We start from the raw sequence: 15,704 nt of genomic DNA on the forward strand, positions 1-15,704 counted from the left end.
AGGCAGGTGGTTTTCGTGTTTTCTCTGATTATTGCATTTTTTGTAATTTTCACTCCAGTAGAATTTTTTGTAATACTTGCCAGAAGCAGTGCAAGTTGGTGCATACAGTAGACTGTCCAATTTGTTATGCTGGTTATTTTATACTGGAGAGCAGTAAAATGTTATAGAATGCTTATTGTGGACTATTATACATTATACTCCTTTATCTTTATCTGTTTCTTTTAAGAACATGGAGATCTGCTGGGTTCCTGTCCTGAAGATGAAATATTAAGTCCTGGAGATGAGTGCATGGATTCAGTGTTGGATGACTCGCTACTAGAAACTTGTCCAATTCAATCTCCATTACAAGTGTTTGCAGGGATGGGTGGACTTGCTCTTATTGCTGAGAGGCTTCCTATGCTCTACCCAGATGTAATTCAACAAGTAAGAATGTACCCCATTTATTTCTTATTTTTGTACTTATTGCACAGATTTTAACATTACATTGAATTAAATGAGTACTGTCAATGAATCTTGGGATTTAAAGAAGTAAATGTTTATTAAAAAACGAGTACCTGGAGTCCTTGACATTCAAATGCCCTACTGCGAAAATTTGAAATTTGATTCTGTGGTAAGAAGTCGAAAGTGTTTGTTTTTGTTTTTTTTAAAACAAAGAAAATAGGTTTTTAAACTGGTAAAATGGCATTTTGCTGTAGAACAGTGAGGGCACAGGGGGACAAAGATGAGTGTTTGGATCCTTAGAGTTGGCACAATGTTTTGTGTGCCGTGTCCTCGCTCCCGCTGATGTCACCAGGAGCGTACTGCGCAGGCCTATTATGGTCTGTGCCAGCGTATTACGCTCCTGGTCACATCAGCGGGAGCGAGGACACGGCAACGCAGGCGCAGTGGTTTTCAGACTTTAAAGTCTGAAATTCCAGAAGTGGGCCGGAGCAGCGGTGAGTCGATGCGTGGGCGCAGGATGTCTGTGGGGGACCATTAGAAGCCCCGGGTAAGTTAAACTCCTTTTCCCCTGACACCCCCCCCCCCCCCTCCTTTGTTTCCTAGATAGAATGTGTAAAACATTAACAGAGGTGTATTGTTACTTGCGTATTAGTCCACTGACCTAACAGTAGTTCGTATTAGACATTGGAAAAGAGAAGATAGTGTTGGGCAGGAGACGTCAGTGTTTGGCATTGCAGAGGAGAGGTTATTGTTTGGCATTGGAGAGGAAAAGTTAATGTTGGGCATTGGAAAGGAGAGAATAGTGGTTAGGCATTGGAGAGAAGAGATTTCATTTATGTGGCTAACGGTAGAATAGAGTGGTGGATAGGGGTATTTTTTTAAGTGATGGATGCATTTTGTCTACTGTTTATATTGTTGCTTCTGCAATTATTTCAGTGTGGCAGCTTTATTTTATTTACTTTTTCTGAATGTGACTGAATCTTTTTGTTTTTGCACTGTATGAGAATGGAGTGTAGTATTGATGCAGTGAAAAGCTGCTTAGTACAGTTTTGCATATGATCTGGCTGTCCCCGTTTTGTCATGTGTCGTTGCTTAAACTGGCAGCCTTGACACTTTACACCATGTTACGCTGTGCTTTTATCAAATAGTCTCGATGGATGTAAGAGTGGATAGATGGATGGATCTGGATTGGTGTGATGGGCAAGCCAAGAGTTAATTATGTACTCTAGAAGCAGCACTACTCATTGTGTGCTCTAGTTACTTCCTATTGAGCTGTCCTACAGAATGCTCCATTGTGGGAATAAGCATTTACTTAGACTGGGGCTAGATGCTAGTTTGTGATCGCGTCTATATTATGGTTATTAAAGTGACCCAGAGATCACGAATTACAAAGTTTTTTTACTTGCCCGGGGCTTCCTCCAGCCCTATAAGCATGGTTGAGTCCCTCGCCGTCCTACCATTGCCCTCCGTTCAGCGGTAATCGGCTCTGATAACTGGCTCAGTCGGCTCCAGTCTGAGTCAGCCAGGGTCTTCTGCACATGCGCTGACATTGATCCAAATACCGCTAAACAGGACAGTGGGATGACGAGGCATGCATCCATGCTTATGGGCTGGAGGAAGCCCCGGGTAAGTGTAAAAAAAAAATTAAGAAATACAGCAAATTTCCCCATTATCTGGAAATCGGACAACCGGAAGTCTCACCTAACCGTCTGTGTGTCTGGGGGGATAACTAGGATGTTTTGGGGTGTCGGCAGGCTGTAAAATACTTGCCAAGCCTTCAGCGATGGTTGGTAGCTTTCCTGTACCTCCTAGCAGCTTCTGTTGTCTGTGTATGGAAGCTAGCGTGTCACCCGTCCCGATGTGGGTGAGCTTGCTTGCAGGGGGGTAGCCAGAAAGCCGCTAGAAGGTACAGGAAGGCTGCCAGACATTGCTGGAGGCTCTGTAAAGTGAGGGAGGAGGTTTGTGCTTTTTCATCTGGTTGCTTGGCAAGCACATGTATCAGCCATCAGGCATTCCCACTGGTGCCAATTACTGTGGACTCTGAAAACCCAGGAATGCGAATTGGTTAAAGTTTTTAAGTTTACCGAAGCTAGATTGAATGTATGTAGGGTCTTTTCTAAGCATGTAAAGCTTTTTCAAACACAAAATAAAAGCACAAACATTACAGAAGCAAGTTAATTTGAGACTGCTATGAATTATCAACAGATTTGTTGTATTTGTTCACTTACAATACATTTTGCTTATAAAACAAGTTTATCTAGCCTTCAGTAAATTGACCTTATTTTCACATTTTTATAGGTAAGTGCTCCTGTTGTGACATCCACAACACAAGAAAAACCAAAAGACAGTGATCAGTTTGAATGGGTTACTATTGAGCAGTCTGGCGAGCTGGTCTATGAAGCTCCAGAAACCATTGCTGCAGAGCCTCCCCCAATTAAGTCTGCTGTGCAGACAATGTCCCCCATTCCTGCTCACTCCTTGGCTGCCTTTGGACTCTTTCTCCGTCTCCCAGGGTATGCGGAGGTTCTGCTGAAGGAAAGGAAGCATGCACAGTGCCTGCTGCGCCTTGTTCTTGGAGTTACAGATGATGGAGAAGGAAGTGAGTATCGCGTTTAGGTCACTAAAATGTAACAGACATTAACTGTGAGTTAATATGCACATGTATCAAAGAGAAACTCCGACCAAGAATTGAACTTTATCCCAATCAGTAGCTGATACCCCCTTTTACATGAGAAATCTATTCCTTTTCACAAACAGACCATCAGAGGGCGCTGTATGGCTGATATTGTGGTGAAACCCCTTCCAAAAGAAACAAGAAAAGAACGTACTCTTGGCAGTTTCCTGTCTGTAAACCTTGCTGCATTGTGGGAAATGGCTGTTTATAGCTGTTTCCAACTGCCAAAAACATGCAGCGTCTACATCACCTGCCAACAGTAAAAATGTCACCATGTAATAAATGTCAAAATGTAAATCAGGGATTTAAAAGATTTTACAATGGGCAAACACTGACTAAATCATTTATACATAATTATTATAAAAATGAAGCACTTTTTTATTACATTATTTTCTCTGGAGTTCCTCTTTAATGCAGTTAAGATTTTATAACTGCATCATCCCATTAGCTAATCTATGAGCGCTAGGGTTCCAATGGCTTTAAGATTACAGATAACTTTCCAGTGACCTGCTTTTTTTTCTGAGGTTATAGAACCCAGAGGCAAAATTGGTTTTAAAAATGTCTTATTTGATTATTCCTTTTATGTGCAGTATAGTATTTACAAAACGCTGCTTTATACACAATGTAGACAGCTCATTTAGCATCCACTTTCACAATATTTACTTTGAACGACTTAGCTGTGCTCTTTATGAGACCATTTCAGCATAAAATAGTCTCAGAGCGGGCCTGCTGCATGTGGCATCTCAGTATTTCGGTACAGGGAATTGTGGTTGCAGAGGATACTTAATAGAAAACCTCTCTAACTCAGTATGAATGGAGTGTGAAGAGTAATTCCATAAGAAACTGCAATAGTCCTGTAGGCTGGAATCTGATGGTTGCAGGCGGGGGAGTCTGCTGCACTTTGAATAACATTTCCTGCATGAAGTTTAAAGCCCTCTTTTAAAGGCCTGTTTCTTAATGTGTTTCTGATTTTTTTTTTTTTTTTATCCCATTTTTTTTAAATGTTTCCCTAAAAGTGGTTTTGTGTTAAAAATGTTTAAAACACTGCAGTAATTCATTGGAGCTAAGCTTTTCTTGCAACATCGCCTGATCCAACCCCCTATCAGCCAGCTGAAATCATGTCCCTAAGAGTTGACAGCCTTCAGTTAATTTGCATAGGCTGCAAGTCTGGGGTGCCACGGCCATTTTGGAAACGGACACTGCACCTTTGCTGATGTGAATTTGCTTTGGATTCAGATGCATTGTGTGGAAAAAGTAGTAAACCTTGATTTCTATTGGCTGCAATTCTGCATCTGAATTTATTTGCTGGGAAACTCTACAATTTGGCTGAAGTGGAAATGGCACCCATTAGAAAAGCACCCTGGCTTTAAGAAAATAAAAACTTACAGAAACAGTTGAACAGATTGATAATTTTCTATGAAAGATTTTGCCAGTAAAGGTTAATGGCACTCCAGTGAGTTCCAGAACGGCCCCAAATCAGATGGCCAGCTTTCATGTTGCCAGAATGTTAAAAAGTAGCTCCAGTGATCTAGTATAATGTAGTCTTCAGGATAATCATTTTTATGTTATCTATATATTGCTGTATATTGGTATGTTGCCCCTCCTAGCGATGTTTAGCCTAGGCTTTTTCTCGCATTCCAGGTAACCAGTTAGAGACAATACATTGCTTTGTGGGAAACTGGGTGTTCTGTGAGCTGTCAAAATCTCATCATTTATTCTGATGAATTATGTAGCTATAGCTCATGAGCATAATGTTGTTGCCATCCATTTATATGTGGTGCTGATAAACTTTCCACATTGCTTGACCGAGCACATTGAATAGTTGATAGCATCAGCAGTCTAATGACCGTAGCACAGTCTAGTGATAGTTTGTGGGAATGGAGTGGAGTCATCTGCCCTATAAGCATGTATTTTCAGGAATTGCCTGGAGTAAATCCACACAGCTCACATGAGGACAACATGCCAGCTCACTCAAGTTGGTGTACTAGACATTATTTGAATCTGGAACCCTAGTGCTTCAAGCCAAGAGTGCTAGCCACTGTGCTGCTGCTACAGAGGCTGTTATTGGTTTTTGTGTTTCTGATCATGTACATGTTACAGTGACCTCTGTTTTAGTTTTTTCTCCTATTTGATGATTTGCCATTTTGTTTCTCTTTAGGTCATATCCTACAGTCCCCTTCTGCAAATGTATTACCAACTCTCCCATTTCATGTTCTGCGCACTTTATTCAGCTCCATGCCCCTCACTACAGATGATGGTGTGCTCTTGAGGCGAATGGCACTTGAAATTGGAGCCATACACTTAATTCTTGCTTGCTTGTCTGCCTTAAGTCACCATGCTCCTCGGATACCAAATTCTAACTCTAACCAGACAGAGGTAGGTGCATGATGAACCTTCTGTAATGTGCTAATAATGGTATAATTCAAGTATAGCAAATGCTGTAAAGCAGGAGGGACAGCAATGAAAATGTAATTCACATTTGGATGGTAGTTTGTTGCATACAGCCAGTTCTAAATCAGTATTTTTCTGTCTATTATGACAGTGCTGGGAGTGTAATCTATAGGGGGTTGATTGCAAACTACAAGCATGGTTTTCAGCTGTGTCAACCAGGAAACTAAAAAACACATCCATCCAAAAAAGCCCAGCTGCCATGAAAATGTTGAATTAAAGTGGACCAGAACTCAAGTACGGGACACGAGGAGAACACACATTTATCCACCCTGTTTGTGTTTAGAATGAAGATCTATCTAATTCTCCCACAGCAGTAACCCATAACAAGAAAATATGCCCAATCTAAAGACTTATATTATTAAGTCACAACTCAACACATCTCAATATGAAGCAAATCTATATATATTAAGAACTTATCCAAAACACAAAAATAAGTTAAAAACAATGATTAAAACCACCTTCCTAATCCAAATGTAATTGGAAATCTCTATAACAGCACAACAATAAAGCGTCACAGTGTCTGTAAAGTGAATGAACAAATCAATGTGCAATAAATTGCACAACTCTCCAACAATTCATACCAAGTCACAATTACAAAAATGAAAAATTACAAAACTATAAAAAATACAAAAATATGTGCACGGCCAATAAAAATGCAGAATGCAGGTAGTGTATCAGCCGTGATCTATACAAGACCCCAATTACAAAAATACAAAAGCTGTGAGAATGTAAAAATACCACAATGTGTATATGATCAAAAAATGTGCTTGATGCAGATAGTGTATGATGCGTGAGGTGCTAGTACCAAGTAGCGAAATGTACCAAGTCAAACAACTGTGCTGCTGTAATAAGAACAATTCTTATTACAGCAGCACAGTTGTTTGACTTGGTACATTTGGTACAGAGTGCAAAGTAGTGCTAATGCTTACTGATGTAGGATGGCTGCGGCATATAGAGAGAAGGCCGGGGGGGGGGGGGGGGGAGACGCCTTGCAGCAACCATCCTACATCGTTAAAGGAAAACTTAAGTCAAATGTAAAAAATGATTTTTACTCACCCCGGGCATCCCTCAGCCCCCCCCCCCCCCCCCCCCCCCGAAGCTGGATGGTGCCCTCGCAGCCCCGCTCCGATCGTTCTGTCACCGCCGGCGGCTACTTCCGGGTTCGGCGACAGCTGATTTTCTGCGTTCCCAGCCGCTAAATCACCCTCTATGCTGCTATAACGTATATGTTATACGCTATAGAGGGTGATATAGCGGCTGGGAACGCGGAAAATCAGCCGCGTTCCCAGACAGTCGGCGGCTGTCGCCGAACCCGGAAGTAGCCGCCGGCGGGGACAGGACGATCGGAGCGGGGCTGCGAGGGCACCATCCAGCTTCGGGGGGCTGAGGGATGCCCCGGGTGAGTAAAAATCATTTTTTATAATTGACTTAAGTTTTCCTTTAAGCATTAGCACTACTTTGCACTTTGTATACAATTCTTATTACAGCAGCACAGTTGTTTGACTTGGTACATTTCGCTACTTGGTATTAGCACCTCACGCATCATACACTATCTGCATCAAGCACTTTTTTGATCATATACACATTGTGGTATTTTTACATTCTCACAGCTTTTGTATTTTTGTAATTGGGGTCTTGTATAGATCACGCCTGATACACTACCTGCATTCTGCATTTTTATTGGTTGTGCACATATTTTTGTACTTTTTATAGTTTTGTAATTTTTCATTTTTGTAATTTTGGCTTGGTATGAATTGTTGGAGGGTTATGCAATTTATTGCACATTGATTTGTTCATTCACTTTACAGACACTGTGACGCTTTATTGTTGTGCTGTTATAGAGATTTCCAATTACATTTGGATTAGGAAGGTGGTTTAAATCATGGTTTTTAATGTATTTTTGTGTTTTGGATAAGTCCTTAATAAATATATATTTGCTTCATATTGAGATGTGTTGAGTTGTGACTTAATAATATTAAGTCTTTAGATTGGGTATCTTTTCTTATTATGTGTTAATTGATCTTCAGCCCATTGGAGACACAATATCATGTGTAGGACCCAGACATAAGATTATGTATGGGACAACAGCTCTAATAATATTAGTGTTGTTCCACAGCTGCAAGTAATCACAATTATAATTTGAGCTCTCATCCGTATCAGCACAGTAATCTCAGCAGCCTTAGCTAATTTGTAAACACAGGATGTTTACCCTTTGTGTTCATTAAAGCAGGAAATACACACACTGCAGATTTATTGCTGGAGTTCTGTGGGCTTTACCCCAAAAACATTTTCTTTAAAGCAGTAGGACTATGCCAGGGAAAAAAACACATATATAAGTAGATAAATACTTGATCTACTTACATAACACATGTATTATACTGTCCACGTTTTGATTTCAGTGAATGTTATATAGTAAATGAAGAGAATTCTGTTCCTGGTGGGGGCCATGTCTTTTGCCCACAGTTAAGGCTAACTCGTGATGTCATTTTTGCCCTTTACTTTTTTTCTTGTCTCCTCCAATCGCTGAGTCGCCTCAGCCTTGCTTGTAAACACAAGTGAGTAGGGGATTAGGTTTCAGATAAGCAGCTGGCAGGGAAATAAAGGAAAGAGCAGGAATAGATTATAGATAAAAAGAACCCCCAGCATGCAATTCTTTGGCACGACTACTAAAGGGCCAGTGTTCCTTAAAGGGGAACTTCAGCCTAAACAAACATACTGTCATTACGTTACCAGTGTTCTCCCCAGGATCAATTAAGTGGGCGCGCCGCCCGGGTGAATTAAGGCCCCGCCCGGCTGCTATTTTGCATATTACAAAAGCCAGCGCTGTTCTCTGCACTCAGCGCTGACTCCTCTGTAGCAGATTGCCCAGCAAGCACAGCTCCTCTACGTACGAGATCTCGCGCTTTCTGGCGGGCTCGTACACTCCTTGCCTCAGCATGGCAATAGGCGGGACCATGCTGCTGACTGGCTGCATAGTGCTCCTCCTCCAGGAACGGGGCACATTACAAGCAGTCTCTCACTCTGCCTGCACGATCGTGAAGGGATGCTGGAGCCTGTGACTAAAGCAGAGCTGGGCAAACTACAGCCCATCTGGCTTTGTAATCCGGGTATTTAGTGACTCCTTTCCCCCTCACGGCTGTGTCACTTGTCTCTCTCCCTCCCCACCGTACAATTGTTGTACATTTACGTGCAGTACTAACTTTCCTATCTCTGAATTACACCACTTGAAGAGGGGAGTGCAGGTAATCACTCACTTCCTCCCCGGGTGTCAGACGCACGGAGCAGATCTCCACTAGCTGCAGAGAGCGGGATGTCCTGGCTGCCCAGAGAACAGAGCACACAGACAGCAGCGCTGAAGGGGAAAAAAAGCAGTCTGATCTGATAGGTACAGGCAAAAAAAAGCTGTGACCTTAGGTCAGCTTGCACACATAAAGCTCTGTCCTGAAGTGTATTCCCACCCCCTCTTTTTTAACCCTTAGGATACACTAATCTCTGGAATCTCAAGGGGCCAGCATGTCCTTTCAGACCATGCTGAGCTTTGCATTTTCTAAAAAAAAAAAAAAACAGTTCATACCTATGTGTGAATTTGCAGCTTCTCAGTTAAATCTGTAGGACATGCTGAGCCTTGTGGTTCCACAACAATGGGGTCCACAAATGAAAACCTTACCAATCAGATGATTGGTAGAGGAACCAACCCCAAAAACATTGACGGAACAATAGTGGTTGATCGGAACCATTAATGATGCCCAATACGTATAACAATATGATGTCTGTTTCACCTGCACTGTGAACCGGATTTGTGTACTGCAAATCAAGCCTATTTTTGTTCAGTTTTTTTCAAACGCAAACAAAAAGCACTGTAATAGCACATTAAAAACAACCAAACAACCGGTTTTCCTGGTTTTGACTTGGCAGGTTCACTTTAAGACAGATGGTGCATATCTAATGCTGTGTACACACTATGAGATTTTCTGGCTGATTTACTGTCAGATCCATTATTTCCAACATGATCAATCTGCTTTCTGATCGATTTTCGAGCATTTTCCGATCGATTTCCTATTGAAGTGAACGGAAATCGATCAGAAAATGCTCGGCATTTGATCAGAAAGCAGATCGGACATGTTGGAAATAATCGTTCTGACAGTAAATCGGGCAGAAAATCTCACCTAGCATCTCTGTACCTAGCATTAAAGCAAGAGTCATATGGAGGCTCAGTGTTTTCCCCAGGCCTCTATCCGGCTAATTTTGGTAAGCACCCGGCTGATATCGGCTCGTTTCCTCCTCCTATGCTGTCAGCAGAGCTTACACGGCCCTGCATTCGCCCTGTTGCGCCCCACCCGGCTACTTTTTCATGCCACCCGGCTGGAAAAAATTTCTGGGGAGAACACTGGGTTACATTACTTATGTTAATTAGAATAGATAGGTAATATAATTTTTTACCCACCCTGTTTTAAAAGAACAGACAAATGTTTGTGGTTCATGGGGGCTGCCATCTTTGTCATGGGGGCAGCCATCTTTTTGGTTGAAAGGAGGTGACATGGAGCAGGAGACACAGTTCCAACTGTCCTGTGTCCTGATAACCCCTCCCAGCTGCACACGCTAGGCTTCAAATGTCAAATTCAAAGTGTAAAAAAAAAAATTTGCACCAAAACAGCAGAACGAGAGCAACAACATCAGAAATCCCATCATGCTTTGCACAGCATCAGGGGAAAAAAGCCCGGGCAGTTTTCTTCTGTGCAGCTAAAAATGAGGCTTGGATAAGAGAAACAAAGTTCTGATGCTGTGAAACTGTTAAAGAAACACCAGGCCTTTCCAGTGCTGCTGAGTCGATTTTTAGTCCGGATGTTCACTTTAAGTATGTGATAACACCAAATCATATCAGCAGAAAAAGTTTTGAATGCAGGATTAGCATCTTTATCACTTAATACACTCAGACCAGTTGCTGTTGAAATTTGATTTTTATGGTGACTATACCGCTTTAAGGGCCCTTTCACACTGGGGCGGTGCAGTGTTTTCACTGCACCCCACTGCCGGGCAATGAAAGCCTATGGGGGCAATGAAAGTCTATGGAGACTTTCATACTGTGAAGGAACGGAAGTGACGTTTTTGCCGTATCCCCGACGCAGGGCCAGAACTATGTTACTGCTGCGAAGTTCTGCATCGGCCTGCAAGTCGTTAGTCTATGACGACATGTTTCTTTAAACACGCTGCTGTTACGACCGTGCGGCACACATGCATGGAAGCATATATTACCAGTATGCTTCAGCATACCCAAAGCAGGAAGTGATGACAAGTGTGCGTCACTTCCTGCTTGCCCGGTGGCCAGACAGGGTACACCGTGCATGAGCATGATGCTCCCTGAAGGCCCGTTTTTGATGGTGCGGTGCGACGGGCGTGATGCACGGCATCGATAACGCTGGCTTCTAGTGTGAAACCAGCCCAAAGGTTATTATGTTCTGAGTTCAGGTCTGCTTTAAAAGGCAATTGTGCAGATGTACATTTTTGTGTTAGACTAATTCAAGAAATTGTAATATTGTATTTGGTGGTTGTTTAGTGTTATGCAAAGGAGAGAATATTGACACATCGAATATGTGAGAGGCTTAAAATACACCTGTCAGAAGCCTTAAAGAGGAACTCCAGCCTAAACAAACATACTGTCATTAAAGAGACACTGAAGCGAGAATAAATCTCGCTTCAGTGATTATATTCAGCAGGGGCATGTGTGCCCCTGCTAAAACGCCGCTATCCCGCAGCTAAACGGGGGTTCCTTACCCCCCAAACCCCCCCCTGCAAAATTTACGACCAACTTGGTCGTAGATTTTGTTGCTGTTGAGACAGGGCTAACGGCTGCAGCCCTGCCTCTCAGCGACATCTATCAGCGGCGCATCGCCGCCTCTCCCCTGCCCCTCTCAGCGAAGGAAGACTGAGAGGGGCGGGTAGAGGCGGAGATACGTGCTGACAGACGCGCGTGAGGCAGGGCTGCGGCGGCTAGCCCTGCCTCTATGCAGAAGAGATCCCCGCAAAGAACGAAGGGGATTTGGGAGGTAAGGGACCCCCGTTTAGCCGTGTGATAGCGGCATTTTAGCAGGGGCACACATGCCCCTGCTGAATATAAGCTCTGAAGAGAGATTTATTCTCGCTTCAGAGTCTCTTTAAGTTACATTAGTTATGTTAGTTAAAATAGATAGGTAATATAATCTCTTACCCACCCTGTTTTAAGCGAACAGGCAAATGTTTGATTTCATTATGGCAGCCATCTTTTTGGTTGAAAGGAAGTGACAGGGAGCATGAGACAGTTCCTAACTGTCCTGTGTGCTGATCACCCTTCCCAGTTGCTAGGCAACGTGCATAACATAGGAAATCCCATCATGCCTTGCACCGCATCAGGGAAAAAACGCCCAGAAGTTTTCTTTGATGGGTGGAGCTTAGCCAAAAATGCAGCTAAAAATTATGCTTTGGTAAGAAAAACAAGGTTCTGATGCTGTGAAACTGTTAAAGAAACACCAAGCCTTTTCAGTTTTGCTGAGTAGATTTTTAGTCCGGAGGTTCACTTTAAAGGGAAGGTTCACGGTGGTTTAAAAAAAAATAAAACTGCTAATCCACTTACCTGGGGCTTCCTCCAGCCCGTGGCAGGCAGAACGTGCCCTCTGCGCCGCTCCGGAGGCTCCCGGTCTCCTCCGGTGGCGCACCCGACCTGGCCAGGCCGGCTGCCAGGTCGGGCTCTTCTGCGCTCCAAAATGTGCCTCACGCGGGCGCGCTGACGTTATCGGACGTCCTCCGGTCTGTACTGCGCAGGCGCAGTAGGCCTGCGCAGTACAGCCCGGAGGATGAAGGACCAAGTCTAGTTTGGGAAGGCTAAATTCCTGGATCAAGTTTTTTTGTCTGAAAGCTTTTCAGTGCCACCTTGTAAATGTATTTTATCATATGCTCAGTTTTAACTGCTGAGACTTGTTACACACATCACAATCATGATCAGTGCAGGACACAAATGGCAGAAGTTTAAATCTGAATCTCCATGTTTAAATTGTTATAGCGATATCTTTACAGGGGCACAGTTTTTTCCCTATTTATATTACTAGTTATTTGCCCATTTCTGTCCTGACTCCTGTACATCTTGCTTAAAAGTGTTTTATCAACTGCATGAGATTGTGGCTAATCACACCCATTTGTAAAATTGCGACTTATGAGCGGAGAAACGGCACAGATAACCATTAAAAAAAAAAAAAAAAACTTTTCCAGTCTGAGTGTTACCATTCAGACCAATGTCTGAGTGGCAATTACTTGTTAATGGTTTTTGTCTGGTTATCTGAATAGCTTGAGAAAACCAAGAAAAAAAATGCAATTTTGTACTCCCTACCCCTTTAGTTTTCAGCATATTGTTGGTCAAAATCACTTGAATCAATGAGAACTTTTACATTCTTGTATAACTTCAGAGAACATAGTCATATTTAAAAGGAAACTTAAAGGGACTCCGAGCAGTGCAGAAACTATGGAAAGATGCATATCATTTTAAAGCTCTCTTTCTCCTCTTTCCAATGATATATAAACCGCCGCCCTACGCCTTTTAGTTTTCGCTATTTTCGCGATTGAAATTGCAGCGGTCGCGATTTCAATCGCGAAAATAGAGAAAACTAAAAGGCGTAGGGCGACGATTTAGGTGTCGCCAGACAGAGGAGAAAGAGAGCTTTAAAATGATATCCATCTTTCCATAGTTGCATTGTATTACACAGGACGACACTTTCCCCAGTGTCAGCAGCTCCATTCAGCAGAATGGAGCTGCTGACTTTAGGAAAAAGTCGCCCTGTGTAATACAATGTAACTATGGAAAGATGGATATCATTTTAAAGCTCTCTTTCTCCTCTTTCTGGCGACACCTAAATCAGCGCCCTACGCCTTTTAGTTTTCTCTATTTTCGCGATTGAAATCGCGGCCGCGGCAATTTCAATCGCGAAAATAGTGAAAACTAAAAGGCGTAGGGCGGCGGTTTATATATCATTGGAAAGAGGAGAAAGAGAGCTTTAAAATGATATGCATCTTTCCATAGTTTCTGCACTGCTCGGAGTCCCTTTAGGGGTATTAAAAAAAGATTTTAACTTACCTCGCGATTCTTCCAGCCCCTGAACTGTACCCACTTCGTCCTCTGGCCAGCAGCGGTGACCCCTGCAAAGCTGGCCTGTGCATGCACACTTCCTGGTCACGCTCCCGCCGCCAGGAGCATATTCTGGGCATTTTTTACTTGCTTGGGAATCGTACTGTGCCCACGACGTCGTCCTGCCAGCAGCGGTGACCCCCGCAAAGCTGGCCTGTCGCTGCCAGTTAGCGGATACTGTGCATCTGCGGCCCGAGCTGCCCGCCGCCGGGAGCATTCTGCGCATGCCCAGTAAGCAGAAATTGCTATTGCGCATGCGCAGAACGCTCCCAACAGCGGGAGCACGACCAGGATGCGCGCATGCACAGTAGCTGCTGACTGGCAGTGGCAGGCCAGCTTTTAGGGGTCACTGCTTTTGGCCAGAGGGGATCAGGAGGACATAGTGGGCACAGTACGAGGCCAGGGGGCTGGAAGAAGCCCCAGGTAAGTTTAAAATACTTTTTATTTTACTTAAAACCTGTAACGAAGAAAACCTTCCCTGGGGGTACTTGCCTCGGGTGGGGGAAGCCTCCGGATCCGATTTGAGGCTTCCCCCATCCTCCTCGGTCCCACGGCGGCAGAGAAAATCCTCCCGGGATGATGGCGATGTCAATATTTACCTCCCCGGCTCCAGCGCAGGCGCAGTATCGGCTCTCCACATGGAGATAGGTGAAAATAGCCGATCTTGGTCGGGCCGCTCTACTGCGCAGGCACAAGTCGCAGTAGAGCGGACCCGACAGATTGGCTATTTTCGCCTATCTCCGTGCGGAGAGCCGCAACAGCGCCTCTGCTGGAGCCAGGAGAGTTAAATAAATCGGTGCTTGTCGAAGGCTTCTGGGACACTTCGGGTGAGCCAGCGCTGGACTGCCTGCAGCCTCAGGGGTGGGGGAAGCCTCATTGGGACCCTGAGGCTTCCCCCTCCCGAGGTAAGTACCGTATTTTTCGGACTATAAGACACCCTTTTTCTCCCCCAAAAGTGGGTGGAAAAAGTTGTTGCGTCTTATAGTCCGAATACTACATTTTTTTGACTGGCGCTGTCCTTCCTTTGTCCCCACTGTTGTCTGCTGTCCCCCTCTGTCCATCATCCCCTCGGGTGTACACTGTCCCCTTTGTCCACCCCCTCTGGTGTCGCTGTCCATCATCCCCCGTGGTGCCTCTGCCCCTTTAAAATAGATCTTGAGACCGCTGCAGATTAACAGCAAGTTTCGGTATACACAAACTTAGGAAAGTGGCCACACAGCTTCACATATCCCTCCTGCACTTTGGTATCATTTGCCTCCCCGACCAAGAGCGCTGCAGATGACCGGCAAGTTTTTTCACGGCACGGGAAGGCGACACACAGCTTCAGAACGCAATGTCCAATCAGGCGAGGGGCGCTGTGCGAGACAGCCAATCACAGCCCTCTCTGCTCCCTGCTTCCTCCCAATCACCAGCCCCGCTGAGAGCCCTTGTCCCGCCTTCAGGACTATCGGGAAGGCTGTGATTGGCTGCCTCGTGCAGCGTCCCTCGCCTGATTGGACATTGCGGTCTGAAGCTGTGTGTCGTTTTCTCGTGCAGTGAAAAAACTTGCCGGTCATCTGCAGCGATCTCCGTCGGGGAGGTAAATGATACCGAAGTGCAGGAGGGATATGTGAAGCTGTGTGGCCACTTTCCTAGGTTTGTGTATACCGAAACTTGTTGTTAATATGCAGCGGTCTCGAGATCTATTTTAAAGGGGCAGAGGCATCACGGGGGATGATGGACAGCGACACCAGAGGGGGTGGACAAAGGGGACAGTGTACACCAGTGCGGCCACTTTCTTAGGTTTGTGTATACCGGTACCTGCTGTTACCGTAATCTGCAGTGGTCTCAGGATCTATGTTAAAGGGGCAGAGGCGTCAGGGGGGATGATGGACAGCAACACCAGAGGGGGCCAAGGACAGGGGGACAGGACACCAGAGGACATCGGATCCCTGTGAAGAGTCTCATCCTCTGCAGATTTAATGCTGCTGCCCAAGTTTTGCCCAGAAT

At 44.4% G+C, this 15,704-nt stretch overlaps 1 protein-coding gene across 6 annotated transcripts in view; it reads left to right on the forward strand.

Moving 5' to 3' along the window:
• BIRC6 (baculoviral IAP repeat containing 6) overlaps nucleotides 1–15,704 on the forward strand; it is a 342,965-nt gene that overhangs the window by 222,744 nt on the left and 104,517 nt on the right. For all 6 annotated transcript variants that reach the window (XM_068232104.1, XM_068232106.1, XM_068232109.1 and 3 more), the window contains exons 61-63: nucleotides 227–423; nucleotides 2,740–3,040; nucleotides 5,274–5,491. In XM_068232104.1, the coding sequence (XP_068088205.1) occupies nucleotides 227–423; nucleotides 2,740–3,040; nucleotides 5,274–5,491 (716 nt within the window). The remainder of the gene's footprint in view (nucleotides 1–226; nucleotides 424–2,739; nucleotides 3,041–5,273; nucleotides 5,492–15,704) is intronic.

This window comes from Hyperolius riggenbachi, chromosome 4 (assembly GCF_040937935.1).
Source record: "Hyperolius riggenbachi isolate aHypRig1 chromosome 4, aHypRig1.pri, whole genome shotgun sequence".
Lineage (NCBI taxonomy): Eukaryota > Metazoa > Chordata > Amphibia > Anura > Hyperoliidae > Hyperolius > Hyperolius riggenbachi.